This window comes from Pelodiscus sinensis, chromosome 2 (genome assembly GCF_052426305.1).
Source record: "Pelodiscus sinensis isolate ZL-2025 chromosome 2, ASM5242630v1, whole genome shotgun sequence".
Lineage (NCBI taxonomy): Eukaryota > Metazoa > Chordata > Testudines > Trionychidae > Pelodiscus > Pelodiscus sinensis.
The window spans coordinates 138,404,335-138,421,287 of record NC_143053.1 but is presented as its reverse complement, the minus strand read 5'-3'; the positions used below and the strand labels follow the sequence as shown (position 1 = coordinate 138,421,287).

General features: G+C 51.0%; 1 protein-coding gene across 5 annotated transcripts in view; it reads right to left on the bottom strand.

The window, feature by feature from the left end:
* The window catches only part of LOC102461020 (serine/threonine-protein kinase SBK2-like), a 39,055-nt gene that overhangs the window by 6,856 nt on the left and 15,246 nt on the right, over positions 1-16,953 (bottom strand). For 4 of the 5 annotated variants that reach the window (XR_016348885.1, XM_089776443.1, XM_089776444.1 and 1 more), the window contains 2 exons: positions 16,409-16,952; positions 13,210-13,321 (listed from right to left, as the gene is read on the bottom strand). Coding sequence is in view for 4 of the 5 variants with exons in the window: in XM_089776443.1 (XP_089632569.1) it covers positions 13,210-13,321; positions 16,409-16,952 (656 nt within the window). In the remaining variant the exon portion in view is untranslated. Of the gene's footprint in view, positions 1-8,176; position 16,953 lie in introns of those variants that run through there. The other variant, XM_075921479.2, reaches the window with a different exon arrangement.

Here is a 16,953-nt window from a genome sequence, read left to right as displayed (position 1 = left end):
TGGGAGAGGGGAGAGCTGACATAAGAACATAAGAACGGCCGTACTGGGTCAGACCAAAGGTCCATCTAGCCCAGTAGCCTGTCTGCAGACAGTGGCCAGAACCAGGTGCCCCAAAGAGGGTGGACCGAAGACAATGATCAAGTGATTTGTCTCCTGCCATCCCTCTCCAGACTCTGACAAACAGAGGCCAGGGACACCATTTCTATCCCTTGGCTAATAGCCTTTTATGGACCTAACCTCCATGAAATTATCTAGCTTCTCTTTAAACTCTGTTATAGTCCTAGCCTTCACAGCCTCCCTGGCAAGGAGTTCCACAGATTGACTACACGGCTGTGTGAAGAACTTTTTTTTATTAGTTTTAAACCTGCTACCCATTAACTTCACTTTAGAGTTTAGAGACTTCACTGGAAGGAGGTGTGAAAGGGGAATCCCTGACGCCTGTCTCTCAGGGTACATCTACACAGCAGAGCTAAAGTCAAATTAAGCTGCGCAACTTCAGCTATGTCAATTGCGTAGTGGAAGTCGAAATAGCTTATTTCAGCTTTTGTCACTATCTACACAGCAGGACGTCGAAGGAAGAACATTCTTCCTCCAATTTCCCTTACTCCTCGTGAAATAAGGGTTACCATGAGTCAGAGTAAGAAATCCTCCAGCTCGACATTATTTCAGAACAAAAGCTTGTAGTGTAGATGCACATTTTGTTATTTCAGCATAACATCCGTTACTCTGAAATAATGCTGCTGTGTAGACTTACCCTCAGAGTGTGCTGCTACTGCGCTTATAATGCCCAGTGACCCCACTGAAGGGTCAACTGAGCAGCTCCTGAAGACAGACTCCTTAGTGCATGGGGTGGCAGGAGGGAGAGCTCCCTCCTCACACACATCCCTCCGCAAGGGAGAGGCCAGAGGTGTACTCAGTCATAAATGATCAGCAGTACCCTCAGTACTGGCGAGTAGCAGTATGCACACAGGGCCTGGCTTGGAAGTGCCATCTGCTATGGCACCATCTATTCCCATCACCATACTATTGCAGCATGGTGATGGTGATGGTGTTTGTGATGGTCCTTTGTTCCATGGTCTTCATCCCAGAGCTTTAGATGGTTTTCTAGGTATCCTGGGCTCAGGCCATGGAGCCATTTGAAGATAAGAAGACTGAGAGTTTGAACTTGATTTGAAATTCTATGGAAAACCAGTGTAGAGCGTGGAGGACAGGCTTCGTATCCTCCCTATAGGCAGTGTTGTTGAGAAGACATGTTGCAGTCATTTTTTCAGGAAGAACGGCTCTTGCGCAAGAGGGGTTTTTGCACAAAAAAGGAGCCATCCACACAGCTTCTTGCGCAAAAGCCTCTTGTGCAAAAATGGCTGCTAATTAATTATGCAAATGGAATGCAGCAATAGTTCACTCCACGCTTCATTTGCATAAGCTTTTCCAGAAGAAGGCTACAGCATAGACATAGCCCTAGACTACAGACTGAATTGCCCTCTTATGGGTATGTGCCTTCAAGCAAAGAAGAGTGAACCATGGCTTCAAACTCTTCAAAACTCTTTAGCCTGCCCATGAGCAATCACAGATCAAAGGGCCCTGCGAATCAGTGTCCTGAATCACACAAGACGGGAGTGGGGGGGAATGTCAGGAAGTGTCAGTAATGTCAGAGTGGGGGAGACAAGGTGACACTGAGCGTGGAGGATTCCATAAGGAATGAGTCTGTCCAGGGGTGCCCCAGGAACATAATTAGGTATTCTGTAAGCAGCCACGCACGCAGCCTGTTTTTAAGATGCACTTTCTCTGAAGTGCGTATGTTCCAAATAAACAATCCTTTGCATTGCTGTCCTTGCCCCAGCAGGAACAGAACTGTAGGGTCCAAGTTCAACTCAGCCCTCCTGAAGCAATTATGATGGCTACACAGTAGACCGCAACCTAGTACCCAGTCTGAGAGTAAGGAAATTATCTGATTCCACCCCAAGACACAACTAGGGACCTGAGACCAAGATAGGGTGCACTCTGATAGACTCTAGAGTCAGTGCCACAGATAGCCCATGTGACAATTATGACAACCGCCTGTCACTACTTTGGGCCTAGCTAAACCCCCCTTCCCGCTCTTACTCCCACAGCTGAGCCAGTACATGAGTCTTGTAAATATGCCCAGCAGCCAGTCAGCCCTGAAGCAGGAAACACATGCCCCCATAGCAATGGACAGCCCTACATTCCCACAGCTCCCCTGGGACAGGGACAGAGCACAGGCCTGGCTAGGTCAGGTCTTGTGTGGAAGACAACCCAGGTTGCTTTTGGGGGGGAAATGGGAGCTTGAAAAGGGGCACTCTCTCCTTACAGCCGGTGCACAGCACTAGGAGCAGAAAGCCTGGAATTGAATCCCTGCATTACTCAGGTCAGCATGGGATTGTGTTACACAATCCACCCCCTTGCTTCCCAGCTCAGTCCTGTCTCCATCCTGATCCACCAGGCTTGGGAGACATCAAGACAGTCACTTTAGGCCCCTGGATACAAGGTAGGCATTTCCCTCTGGCTCACACTGTGCCTGCCCTCTCGGCCACATGAGCCAGTGACGGAGGGGCCTGGAAGCAGCACCAGAAAACATTGCATTCCTGCCTACATGTTTCCATGCCCAGAGCACCCTTTCCCCTGCACTCTACTCCATCCGGCTTTCAGCCCTCCAGGCTGCAATAAGGTCATCTGATGATGTCATGTCTCCTAAGCCAGTCACAGTTTTGCAGACTCAGGCAGGCATCACTGTGTCAGTGACTCTGGAAATAGTCATGGCCCTCACTGTAGCTGATGGGAATGGAGGGTGCTAAACAGTTTACAAGCTCCCACTCAACATATTTCTCAGCTGCTACCTTTCTCTTCCCTGTCATGTTTTGCAGTAAGTAGAAGGGCTCCAGGCTGACTTGCCTTTGAATGCAATCCAAGCTTCTGGTGAAAAAGGAACCCTGGGAGGGGGACAGCATTGCAGCCCCATGCAGCTCCTTTCTGGCCTGGCAGAACACACAGGAACACCTGCTGCCCCCTAGCTCTCCACAGCAAAAGCCTTTCGTTGCTGGCCCTGCTCCTGCAATAGTATCTGCCACTCCATCACTTAGACCCAAGGCGGGTCCTAACCAATTGGTGACCCCAGGCAATCGCCCGGCTCGCCCGTAGGGTTGCCAGATGGTTTAAAAAAAAAACTGGACAAAAATTTGTCAAGCACACACACACAAAAAAGAGTAACCAGGGAAACCTGAGGGGAGGATTCAGAAGATGGGGCCAAAATGTAGTCACAGCCTGCCCCTAAGACCGGCAGCGTCCACCAAAAATGTGTGCTATGCTTCTGGGTGACACTCCCCCTTCCCCTTCCCCTCCCCCAGACAGTTTGGTAATGCGTGCCTAGTCTGCTTGATGGCCCATCAAGGACCATCAGCTATTCAGTGACCCATTGAGAGAAGGCAAGGGTTATGCCTTAAGACTCAGCAAGGAATGTAGGGGCATGTCTATAGATAAAACCCCAAGGCTTCCAGGTCATATGCTAGGCAGCTTGTATTTGGGACAAAGGAAGTACAAGCCTCATGGCTCTACTCTGTGCTGATTGGGCCCCAAGTGGGGTATTGTGTCCAGTTTTGGGCACCACATTTCAAGAAAGATGTGGAGAAATTGGACAAGGTCCAGAGAAGAGCAACAAGAATGATTAAAGGTCTAGAAAACATGAGCTATGAGGGAAAACTGAAAGAATTGGGCTTGTTTAGTTTAGAAAAGAGAAGACTGAGGGGGGACATGATAGCAGTTTTCAAGTATCTAAAAGGATGTTACAAGGAGGAGGGAGAAAAATTGTTCTCGTTGGCCTCTGAGGATCGGACAAGAAGCAATGGACTTAAACTGCAGCAAGGGAGGTTTAGGTTGGACGTTAGGAAAAAACGTCCTAACTGTCAGCGTGGTTAAACACTGGAATACATTGCTTAGGGAGGTTGTGGAATCTCCATCACTGGAGATATTTAAGAGCAGGTTAGACAGACAGCTATCAGGGATGATCTAGACTGTGCTTGGTCCTGCCATGAGGGCATGGGACTGGATTCGATGACCCCTGAAAGTCCCTTCCAGTTCCATGGTTCTGTGGCAAAAGGAATACAAAAGTCATCTGCATCTTCTCCATCTTGTTTTCAATCCTGCTTCTTACCTCTGAACAAACTTTGATAGAAACTGAAGCTCTGATGAAAGGACCGACTGACCAATCAAAGCTGGGGATGTGTTCCAGAGGGACCTTTAGGCCAGCAAACTGCCCAATACTACTTTGAATCTGATATATGTATTCTGAAGTCCTTATATGTATATGACTGCTTTGCCATTTCACATATCTTCTTTCTTTATAATAAAGCTTCAGTTTTCAACACGAAAGGATTGGTCGGCAGTATGTTATTTTGGGTAAGTTCCAAACCTATACTGACCTGGTAATGTGGCTGGCCAATTGGGGTCAGAAGAACATTTTGTACATGTTAACAGTTTTAAAATAACTTCTCACTGCACTAGACTTAGGTACTGATTGGCGCCAGAGACTGGAATGCAATAAAGGGAGCTGTGTGATTTCTTCTTTCGCTTCTTGATAACCAGTGCGGGGATCAGAAGTACAGTTGGTAACTGGTTGAGGAGTCCAACTTCAGTGTTCCCCACCAATCTTGGGAGTATCTGCTCTCCCTTTTGCAGCCTGCCCTGATCGTGGCATGTCTAGTGAGGGCCGCCTCAGGCACCCCCCTGGTCATACTGAGAGCCATTGAACCAAACTGTAAATCCTATATTTGATGGAAACCACTTCAAGCCAACAGGTCTGGCAGGACCCTTAGTTCCAGAGCCTATGGTGGGAAACCTGGTATTGGGGATCATGAGGCAGTGACAGTATGGGACAGATTTGGATAGTTCCACAGAAGTGCTGTTCAGGGCCTTTGCCCCATGTCGGCCTGGGCCCAGCTAATGCAAAAGGCCTGACTGCGGGATGGTGCTGCGTGTTGGGATGCTGGAGTCCGGAGTAAGAACCCCAGTACTTTGCCTGGGCCTCTCTGCAGGAATCTCCCCTTTAATTCCTAGAGGTGGCTGGTTCGCTGCTCATCTGTATCACCTCCTCAGCAGCCCATAGTTGCCATCCTGCACCAGTTCTATGCCTATAGACCTCTTGTGGTTTTCCCCACCCTTGCTGGTTCTTTGCCCCTCAACCTTATGCAACCCCCACTCCACTTGTACCCAGGCTGGTCCAGCCAGATGGACTCCCCAATTGCTGCTATGCTGCTTTTATCCTGCAAATGCCACCATTCATCTGCTCTCTGTCGTGGCCACCAGAACTGCTCCGCAGTGGCTGAACAGCTACTAGCTCCAAGCATCATCTGGCCTTGGAAACACAGCCTGTCCCTGCCCTGTCCCCCCCCGCCCAGCCTTGCCAGCATGTTGCAGAAGTACCTACCTGGGGAACACACATTTAACAGGAAAAGATAGAACACGATGTAAAGCCTGAAGTGGAAGCCAGACACATCCAAACTGGAAATAGGGTGTAAATGCGAAGCCACTGGAACAACTTACTAAAGGTTGTGGGGTCTTCTCCATCACTGGCAATTGTTAATTCAAGCTTGGCTGCTGTTGTAATAGCTGTGCTCTAGGCATTATTTGGTGGAGCACTATAGCTGGTGCTATACAGGAGATCTGGCTGGTTGGTCACAATGGTTCCCTCTGACCTTGGACTCTATGAATTTGTGTAAAAGCAACTGCCCTCGCAGCCGAGTGGAGCACTCAGTGCATGACTAAAAACGGACTAGCCCTGTCCTTGGTGCAGAAGGGTCCAGACACCAGGGTTCCCCTGCTAGAACCCTAATGCCCAAGCCCAGGCCTTTCAAGATTCACATCCCTGGCCTATGGGTGCAACGGGCTGTGGGCACCAGTGCCAGTATCCCCATAGTGCAGTGGGCTCTGTACTTATCCCTGTTTCTCTCTTCATTCCATTTCAGGGAGGAGTTAAGTGCTGGGTTCTTTCCTCCCCTTTTCAGCCACTCGATACCTCCTCAGGGATGTCACTAGATCCACACCATGCCCCCTGGCTGCATTAGCTGAAGTGTTGCCCTTTTAAAGTGCCCGGCACCTGGCCAGACCCCTCCCTCCCCCCGGCCAGCCGTGGGTGGCTGAGCGTGCAAAGGGCCAACATGTTTGCACACAGAGCTGTTCCGTTTGGCTTCTCTCAGCAGCTGCTGCAGGGGTGACAAGGGCGAGAAGATTCATTTCCAGTCCCCCGCCCTGCCTCAGAGAGAGAAATCAACATGCCTGCTTATTAGTTGATTTAAGAAACCTGACTGTGAGCTCAACGAGGCCCCAGGGAAAGGGAGCCCAGTCCGGGGGCAGGTGCAGAGCATCCAGCCTAGTCTGCCTATGGATTTGTTCCTCTGAGGCCAAGCTGTGGGGAAGCCAGGGGCACTGTGTCGCCAACACCAAATGTGTGATGCAGTCAGAGTCTGACCTTGAGCAGTGCACCAGACAGAGCTCCTGGGAGCAGAGATCCTGCCTATCCAAAGAGACAGGATTCTGAGTTAAAGGGGACAAACAGGATAGTGTCCGACAATCCTGAGCACTACCATAGCTCTGCCCTTCACTTTGCAGCCCCTCTGGGGTGGCTCAGAATCACTGCACCCACTGGCAGAGGTGGACGCTGCCCCTCACAAATGGTAAGCCTGGCCGTGGGGAGGGGAGGACCAGTAATTCCACATTATGAAGGATTTTGAGATTTTAAAATTTGGTTTTGTTCTGATTTGGGATGAAAAAAAATCTAAATGCTTTGGGAAACAGAATTACTTTTCTCTGTCCAGCACCACTAAACCCAGCTACCCAGAACCAGGTACCTCCAAAGGAGCCAGGAACCTGACAGCCCCAGCTCCTCAGTAACCTGTCAGTTAGTGAGCTAAAGAGTCTGGTGACTGAGCTGGCAGGAAACCAGGCAGGTTAAACTGGAAATCAACTTGGTTTCCAGCAAAATTCATCAACTGAGCAGTCTCTGTGGGACTTTAATTTTCATTATCCGGCAATTTCCAACAAAAAAAATGTTGTCAATTTTTTTCTAAACAGCTCCAAGGCATGACTCCCAACCACTACTACACTAAATATTAACTCCTTCAGGCAGGTCTACACTAGGAAATTATTTCAAAATAACTAAATTTGAAATAATTCCCTAAATAACAAAATCAAAATAAGCTTATTCCCCAAGGAAAATAGAGTACAGATTTTGAAATAACCAGCCAGTTATTTCAAAATAATGGGCTTGGTAGTGTGGATGCTCTGCTTATTATTTAGAAACTAGCCAATTAGCCCGTCATAAGATGGGATTTTCAGGTCTTCTCTCCTGAGCGCGCTCTCTCTCTCTCTCTCTCTCCTCCTACTGCCTCCCCCCCTCTCTCTCAGCTCTCCTCCACCTCCTGCTTCTCTCTCCATCTCTTTCTTTCTCTTCTCCCTCTCCTGTCTCTCACTCTCCCTTTCTCTTCTCCTCCTCCTCCTGCCTCTCTCTCCCCACCCCCCTTCCTCTTCCCTCCCTCCGTGGCGCTTGGCTGAGTGCTGCCTGCTCAGCCAGGCTGCCGCGAGGGAGGGGGCGGGACGGTGACGTACAGGGCCAGGGGGAGGGTCCATGTACATCACCGCCCTCTGTTCCCCTCCCACCCCGGGGGAGCCCAAACAGCCCCTTGCACTGCTGGCTCCCCCGGCGGCCTGGCTGAGGGGCGCAGCACTCAGCTGAGTTCCACAGCAGGAGGGGAAGGGGGCAGTGACGTACACGGCCCTGCCCCCTGTCTATGTCACTGCCCCCCCTTCCCTTCTCCCGTGGCGGCCTGACTGAGGGGTGCACCACTCAGTGCCACAGTGGAAGGAGGAAGAGGGTGCGGTGACGTACACAAGGACTCTGGCTGAGGCCAGGGGCTGCATCTCCCCCGCCCCCGCCAGGTCTGCTTCCTGCCCCCCTCCTCCTGTCCAGCCCCACAGCCCCCGATCCCACCCCAGCTCTGCTTCTCACCCCCTCTTCCTGCCAGCCAGCCCCACGGACCCCCGGACACCCTCCCCCGCCAGCACTGCTTCCCTCCCCCCTTCCTCTGTGCCCCCCCATCCTCCCCTCCAGCCCCACAGCCCCCAATCCCTCACCCGGTTTTGCTTCCGACCCCCCCTTCTGGCCAGCCCCGCCCCTCTTCTCCTCACTGCATGGCGCACTGTGGCACTCCTGCTGGGCCCAGCTGAGTGGCGCTCAGGTGGGCCCCGGCAGGGGAGCAAGCGGCGGCAAGCAGCCCTCTGGGGCCCTTTGCTGCCACTTGCTCCCCCGCCGGGGCCCAGCTGAGCGGCGCAGCACTCAGCCAAACCGCCAGGGAGGGAGGGGAAGGGGGGCGTGGCGCTGACATGCACAGCCAGGGGGCGTGGCTTTGTACATCAGCGTTAGACTCACAGACAATGGGCTACTATATATGTGATGAGGGAGTATATTTTGAAATCACTCTCTAGTGTAGACCAGGGCCTAGAGTTTAAAGCTGGAAGGGACTATTAGATCATCTAGCCTGACTTCTGTGTATCATACACCATTTCATTTCATCCAGTTACTCCTGTACTAAGCCCAATAACATGCATATTTTGTGTTTGACTAGCACATAACTTGCAGAAAGGCATCCAGTCCTGGATTTGATGAGGTAGCAGCCTGCTTGGAACTTGGAAGGAGGTGCAAAGATTGCAAGAGGGAAAAATTTGGAAGAGGCATCAAGAAGCCAGTCTGTGTGCACATGGGTTAGAATGGCAGCTCCTCTGAGCCAATAACATGGTCCAGTCTTGTTGGTACCAGGGCTGGCCCGACGTAAGTTGGCGCCCTGGGCAGCTACCCGACTAGCCCGCCCCTTAGTCTGGCTCTGGTTGATACCTACCATATAGTACATGAAACATGGTGGTCGTTGACCTGGTCAATCTAATGAGATCCACAGCAAAGGACAGCATATTGTTAACAGGTAAACAATGCAGAATATCTAGAAACAGAGCAGAGGCAGCATGGAGGTACTCAGACTACTGAGAATCTGGGATTTAAAAAAAAACACATGCAAGCTAGAACTGAGTCTGCACAGTATTGGGTACAGATGAGAAAAGGAAGCTTTTTTAATATCTCATTGGGGGGGAAAGATGAGAAATGAGCGAGACCCAATTGCTTGGAATAATGCCCAAAATACTAGAACGGCTGATAAAGATGTTTGATCCCCGACAGAATGAGGCTGTAGACAGAAGCTGTCATTTACCAAAAGCCAAAAAGCAAAAAAGGGAATAGATATTAGGTTACAGAACTGAGAACTCTGGCATCCACATTTTACTTTGGAGACATTAAAGATTTCTTATTAAAAAGAGGCAGCATCATTTGTGGGACATGCAATTCCATCTTACCAAGAGATTGTAGAAAGAATCAGCTTTAATCCTAGAGGAATACTTCCAAATAGCAAGGGCAGCTGAACTGTCTAGGGAAAGATCAAAACAGTGACAGCCACCAGTGCAGAACCAATAAACAGGCTCATGCAAAGAAACCCAAGAACAAGACAGAGACAGGCTGACCAAGAATGCAGGTATCCTGTATATATATTATGGAAAGCAATCCAAAAGGCAGAAATGAAAATGCCTGGCATAAGGGCAACAATGGTAGAGGTGCATGAGAAATAGAACAACTCCTATATCCCAATACCGCAGCTATTCTAGGAAGTGCATGATGTGTTTGAGGACATAGAGCAAAGAGGAAAGCAGTGACAGTGTGACTTTATGCAGGGGGGCAAACTACCGCCTGCAGGCCACAGCCAGCATGTGCAGCTAGCCCCTGCTCCTCCACATCTGCCTGCCCCCAGCATCAGTTCCTGCAGTCCAGGTGCTCTGGGTAATATGGTCGGGGGCAGGCATCGGAGAGGGGTTAGATAGGGGGTGGGGGTTCTGGGCGGAAGTCAGGGGTGGGAAGCGAGGCTGGGGAGTTGAATAGGGGGTGGATGAGGTCCTGGGGCAGCAGTCGGGTCGGAAAACAGGAGGGGGTTGGATAGGAGGTGGTGTTGCAGGGCATATTCAAGGGGTGAGGAGCAGGAGTGTTGGATGGGGCAGGAGTCTTGGGGTGGTCAGGCAGTAGGCAGTGGGGGGAAGGCTTATGAGGGGGACTTGGGCCACATCTGGGGGAGGGGCAGCTGAAGTGCCAGCACTTGATTGCCTCCCAGACTCCCCCAGCTTCCTACCAGCCCTCAATACAACTTCCCTACCATATGGCCCTCAGGCCAAAAAGTTTGCCCATCCCTTCTTTAGCACAGTGGTCACCAACCAGTAGCTTGGGATCTACTGGTAGATCTTGGAGCCTCTGACAGGTGATCCTCACTGGTTTGGCCAAGAGGCTACCAAGTGCTGGCACTTCAGCTGCCCCTCCCCCTACTGCTGTGCAACCCCTGCCCTTTGCCTTGGAGCTGCCTCCCCCACCCCCAGGAATGGAGAGAGAGGAGGGGTGCTGATGTCAAGGTGCCCCTTCTCCCACCCTGTATCCTATCTCCACAGAGCAGAGAGGGGGCACAACAGGACTTGGGATGGACTTAACTAGCTGCTTTTGGAAGTGGTGCAGGGCCAGGGCAGGGGTGAGCCTTAGCCCCACTGCACCCCCACCCAGGAGCCACCTGAGGTAAGCAGTGCCCAGTTGGAGCCCACATCCTGAAACCCTGCCCCAGTCATGAACTCCCCTCCTGCACCTACGTCCCTGCCCCAGCCCCCCTGCATCCAAAAACACTCCCAGAGCCTGCACCTAGAACCCCCTTCCAGCTCTCCAACTGCCTGCCCCAAGCTTCGCTCAGAGCCCCTCACACTCTAAATCCCTTAATCCAAGACTAGAGCCTGCACCCAACCTTTTCCCCTGCCTGGTGAAAGTGAGGGACGATGGAGTGAGCAGACATGGGGCCTTGGAGAAGGGGCATGAAGGAGGTGGGGGCAGGGGTATTTAGGTTGAGGTAAATCTTGGATTGCACTTAAATTCAAAAAGTGCTTAAAAAGGTTGGAGACCCCTGCTTTGGCAGATCCAAAGGCTCCCAGTGTGCATGCACTGCAGAAGAAGGCTGCCAGCCATTTAACTGCCATATTCATAACTATGTTGTTAGATCAACAAGCAATTTGATTCCAGATGGATTCTGGAGCCAGCTGCAATGTAATCCCAGCAGCACTGGTAAGCAGCAACATTAGATGAGGTAAAGAAATGTGGAGAAATGAGGCCAACTGCTTGTGATGGGCAGTCAACAAGAAACTCACAGAACAAGAAACGTTACTGCTTGCGGTTTAGTGTGGTTGACATGTAGCAGTACCACTCATGGCTAGAGTCACTATCAGAAACCTGTGAGTCCCTTCAGCCCCAACAGTTGACATGCAGTGATGCCGCATGGGAATGGTCAGAGACCCAATAACAGGCATTTGCAAGAGTCAAGAAAATCACAAGCAATGTGCTAGTCCTGAAGTGCTACAACCCTACAGAGCAGCTAGAGCTACAAAGGGAAGCTGACAGGGAAGCCTAAAAGCAGCACTGAAGCAAAGCTTGCCACCCATAGCATTAGCTAGCGGAGTGCTGACAGACACTGGAAGCGGTAAACTCGGGTAGGAAAAGAGCGACAGGCTGTGATCTTTGGAATGGAATGGTTCCAGTTCACTGCTGAGCACCATGAGGATGTGCAGTGTGATTACAAGTCATTCGTTATAAAGCATCATGAAAAATCAACTGCTGAGTGCACCCAAGTGAGTATAACATGCCACTGAGAATACAGAACTGTAAGTTCCTGCCCAGAAAAGTCACTGCTGGTGGCAGATACTGTGAGATGGAAACAAACTCCGGTCATCTGAAGAAGTGGGCTATGCTGATACCATCTACATGTTTTGTTTGTCTTTAAAGTGCTACCAGACCATTGTTGTGTTTTCCTGTACAGACAAACTTAGCTGCCCCCTGAAGCAGACTGTGAGATGGGTTTACCTTCCAGACTAGAACATAGTTGGCTCTGTGGAAAGGAAAAGTGACTGTAGATTGCCTTTGCTTCTCTGATGGGCTGTCCCATGCAATCTAACAAAATAGACATGATAGGTACTGCAAGCAGTAGAATGACTCCAGGGTCGGCCAGAGAAAAAGGAACAAGTGCCACAGGAGGTTCCCTCTACTCCCAGGTGAGGGATGAGCTGCGTGTGCAATACAGGATTTTGTTTAAAGCAGACCAAGGAATAACCCCACAGATTTAGGAGCTGACACACGGTTCATGCCTAAATACAGAGCCAAGGCTGAGAGTCTCAGCCAGGGAATCTACTGGCGAGGTATGCATGCCCATTTGTGAGCATGCATGGAATAGTGCAAGGTTACAAACAGTATAGTGATCAACATAGGTGGCACGTGAGTCTTTCATTTGGGGATACTACTCCCAGGAGTGTCGGAAGCTCCATAGAAGCCCAGACTGTGGCCATGTCCCCACCACCCCCCAGGCTCTGCTCCTCTTCCTGCCCAGTTCCCCTGCTTCCACCAAAGCAACACTCACTACTTGCTCCTTTCTGCCTCCTCCAACACAACACTTGCCCTTAAAGGGAGGGGAGGAATGGAGCAGGGCCATGCTCTGAACATTGGAGGCCCTCTCTCTTCTTGGGAGCTTCCAGCAGTCCTAATTCCAGGGCACAAAGAAAGCAAGCCAGTGCACCTCCAAAGGGATGTGACCTGCAGCTGACATTTGGTCCTGGCATAGCCAACCTTTTATTTTGGGGAAGCTAAGTCCTTGTCTCACTACAAAGTTTTGTTGATAAAATTCATGTTAACTTGGAAAAAATCGACAAAACCAAAATCGCCAAAGGGTGTTGATGCTTGCTCTCTCTGTTGACAGATCATGTCCACAATGGGGGCACCATCATCAACTGAGTGAGCCATGCACTGTGGGTACATATTTCTCAGTGCCTGGCAACACCTTCTGTCACTAGACATTGTGAGAAGGTGGAATGGAGCATGGTGCAGCTTAGGTCTGTGCTAAACATCCTGTTATGTACTGTTGTGATATGACATGTCATGTACCTGTCTCAGCTCCTTTCTCTTCACTCTGAAATGAGAAGTGTTCTGATCATAACTCTTTTCACCTAAAAACCTCAAGAAATGTGTCCACACAATCCTATGGGCCAATTGCAGCGGTGTAGACGGGGTTCGAGTTGTGGGCTCTGGGAAGTGCTTACCTACGATGCCTCCTGGAAGCACAGACTTCTCTCCTCATATACTGGTCAGATACAAAGCTCCACAGTGGTCCAAGAGGGAAAGGGGTTTGGTTTGATAGCCAGCCCATGTAACCTGGGAAGATGCAATCAGATCACTTCATGCAGATCCAGCAAGCAAGTATAGAATTTAAAATTCCCAGGACTTCTAAGGGGGAGGAGTGGATTGCTGTTTACCTGGATGCAGGGCAACTGAGGTCAAACTGTTGACCAGATCAGTCAGCATGGGCTTTGTGGGACACATCCTGGAAGCCAATAAAAGTAATAAAGGCAGGAGTGGCATCTAAGCATGCTGTTTATCAACAATAAAGGGAGGAGGAAAATATCTCTCATGGGGTGGAAGTTTTTTATCACCAGTACTGGTCATTTTTTCCCAACAAAAGTCACATTGTAGTGAGTATGATCTCACTTTTTTGTCATTACAAAGTTTTGTGTAAAAATATTGCTTTTTGGTGTAGACATGGCTTAAGCCTGCTGAAGCTTCTTATTCACACCATCCATGGTGATCAGCAACAAAAGGAGCCTATGTAGACTCATGACATCCCTGTAAGGCAGTGTTCCTCAAAGTGGTCCATGGAGCCATTCTGAGAGAGCTGCTACCGGGCCGCTCCAGTTTGTTTACTTACCAGCATGACTCAGGCCACTGATTCCTGCAGCTCCCTTGGCTGTAAATGATGAACTGCAGCCAATGGGAACTGCGCGGCTCCATGGCTGCGGAACCAGTAAGTAAACAAACCAGAGCGGCCCGGTAGCAGCTTTCTCAGAGTGGGTTCGCGGGCCACTTTGAGAAACACTGCTGTAAGGTAAAAACAGACCTGTTCACTTTTAACGACAGGAGCTACATCGTCACAATAGGTCACTGCTCTAACTACTGGGAGGTAGATTATCTGGACCAGTGTTTCTCAACTTTTTTTTATGAAGTACTTCTTTAAAAAAAAAAAAAGTACCCCCAGTACCTACAGTTTTCAGACACATGCATTTTTTTCTACCATTGCAACACATTTGTTTAAACAACTTAATTGGAGCCGGGTGGGTGATGAAATTTTTGGATGTAAAAAATACGAAAATAACAAAGAGCTGTAAAACTTAAAACAAAAATTCAGTTTTCTCCAAATTTCAGTTGTGTTAATGTACCCCTGCCAGACTTCTCTCAAGTACCCCTCAGGGTACTCGTACCACTGATTGAGAAACACTGATCTGGACAACTGATTCAGGCAAGAACAGCAATCAGTTCATATGAGGCAGTTACAGACTCTGGAGAGCACAGGCGATGAAACTGAAGACAAGTATGGAATAGTAGCAGACAGTTGTCAGGCGCAGACAAAGAGACCCAGGGCCAGGAGCAGAAGGACAGTCATAGAATGAGTTTTTGCCATGAGCAGTCATAAACTAGGTATATGAGCAACACAGGGGACCAACAGCACAGCACCCAACAAAAAGAGCAGACCAGCAACAGGGTGGAAGCAAGTGCCCGTACAAACAAAACTGAATGCTCTGTGTTGCCCTCTGCCCTGCCCCTTCCCTGAGGACCTGCCCCGCCCCACCCCTTCTTTGACCCTCTACCCCCACTCACTCTATAGCCCCTTCTTCTGTCGCTCGCTCTCCCCTACCCTCACTCACTCACTTATTTCACTGGGGTGGAGTGTAGGAGGGGATGACAGCGGGCATTGGTTGGTGCTGCGAGCTCTGTGGTGGGGCCGGGAATGATGGGTTCAGGATATGGGAGGGGGCTCTAGGATCGGGGTGGGACTGTAGGTTGTGGCATATTGGAGGAGCTCCAAGCTGAGGCAAGGGTTTGGAGTGCAGGAGGAGTCTGTGTCAGGGGCAGGAGGTTGGGGTGTGCCAGGGGTATGAGTTCTGGGATGCGGGCTCTGAGGTGGGTAGAAATGAGGGGTTCTGGGGGGGATATAGGGGGTAGCGGGCTCTGTCTGGGAGGTGCAGGCTCTAGGGTGGGCTGAGCATGAGGAGATTGGGATGCAGGAGTGTGCTCTGGGTCAGCTGAGGGGTTCAGAATGAGGACAGGGACTCAAGACTAGGCAGGGGAGTGGTGTAGACGGGGTTCGAGTTGTGGGCTCTGGGAAGTGCTTACCTACGATGCCTCCTGGAAGCAGTAACATGCCCCTCAGCTCCTTGGTGGAATCCCGACCAGGTATCTCTGTGTGCTGCCTCTGCTCACAGGTGCCATTGGCTGCAGTTCCCAGCCAATGAGAGCTGTGGAGCCAACACTTGGGGCAGGAAGGGGCAGGGTGTGAAGCCTTCATGGCTGTCCCTCTGCCTAGGAGCCGAGAGACATGTCACCATTTCTGGGGAGCCACACAACTCTGAACCAACCAGACTTCTAATGGCCTGGTCAGTAGTGCTGACTGGAGCTGCCAGGGTCCCTTTTTGAAACCCTAGCCCCCCCACCCCATCTAACTTCTTGTCAGACCTAAAACTCATCTACTGACTCCTGCCCGACCTGGAACCTAGCTACCTCCTTCCTTTGCTCTCCAGCCCCTGTCCCCCAGCTGCCCACTGGCACCCTGCAGGTGGACTCTGGGTGGAGTCTCAAGCAGGAAGAGTGCCTGTTGTAACCTCTTCTCTCCCACCTAGGGGCCCCACTTATGGGTTTTATTACAAGTGAAAAGGAGCCACAGATTGGAGTTAAATGATGAATAAATCTCTATTTCTATCATAATGCAATGGCTGCAGCGCACAGAAACTGCTCCAGGGGGTGTGCTCCACACAGCAATAAGACATGCCTTTATCAGGGAAGGGGTGGGGTAGTTGGGGATGGGAGGGGTGGAAGGGGCTCCCATTGCTGATCCAGTGCCAGGGGGAGAACCGGTGCCTGGAGGGAATCGACACCTGGTGGGAGGTGGAGGGGAGTGGCACAAACTGGGAAATGAGTGGCCTGGGTGGGTTTGGCACCCAATGGGAATCAGTGCCCAGTGAGAACTGCACCTGCAGGGCATGTGGCACCCAGAGGAGAACTGGTGCCTGGCAGGAACTGGAGCTCGGTGCTTTCAAACAGATCTTGCCACAGCTGTTATTTTGACAGCCCCTTTCAATGGATTTCTGCCCTGTTGGAGGCTTGTTGCAGGGCCGTGGACCCTGACCATCCTATGGATGGCGTCCACTCCCCTAGTAGAGGTTCCCTAGGGCGCCACAGCCTGCTCCTCACCATGCCAGTTCTCCACTCTCCAGGGGCTGTTGACATATTGCAGGGCTCCGCTGACAGGGCTGCGCTGGGCAGGATCCAGGGCCAACAGGCTCCGCAGCATGTGGGTGGCCTCAGCTGTCAGGCGCCTCCAATGTCGTGGCAGGTCCTCAGCCAGCCCCGACTCCTGCCATAGCATAAAGTCCTCAAAAAAGGGGTCAGCTGGCAGGCTTTGCTCCCAGGGGAAGTAGCCGGTCAGCAGGCAGAAGAGCATCACACCGAAGGCCCAGGCATCCAGGCTGGCATCAATGGGCAGGCCCTGGGCATTGGTGGTGTTGCTCAGCTCTGGAGCAGTGTAGGGGATCACCCCTGCCACTAGCTTGAGCCGAGTGCCCTTGGGTCGGGTGAGCCCGAAGTCAGTCAGCTTGATGCACTTGCACTCAGGGTCAAAGAGCAGCACATTCTCGGGCTTGACGTCTCGGTACACCAGCCCCCGGCTGTGTATGAACTCCAGCGCGCTCACCAACTGCTTGGCACACTGCTTGGCAGCTGGCTCAGGGATCCCGTCC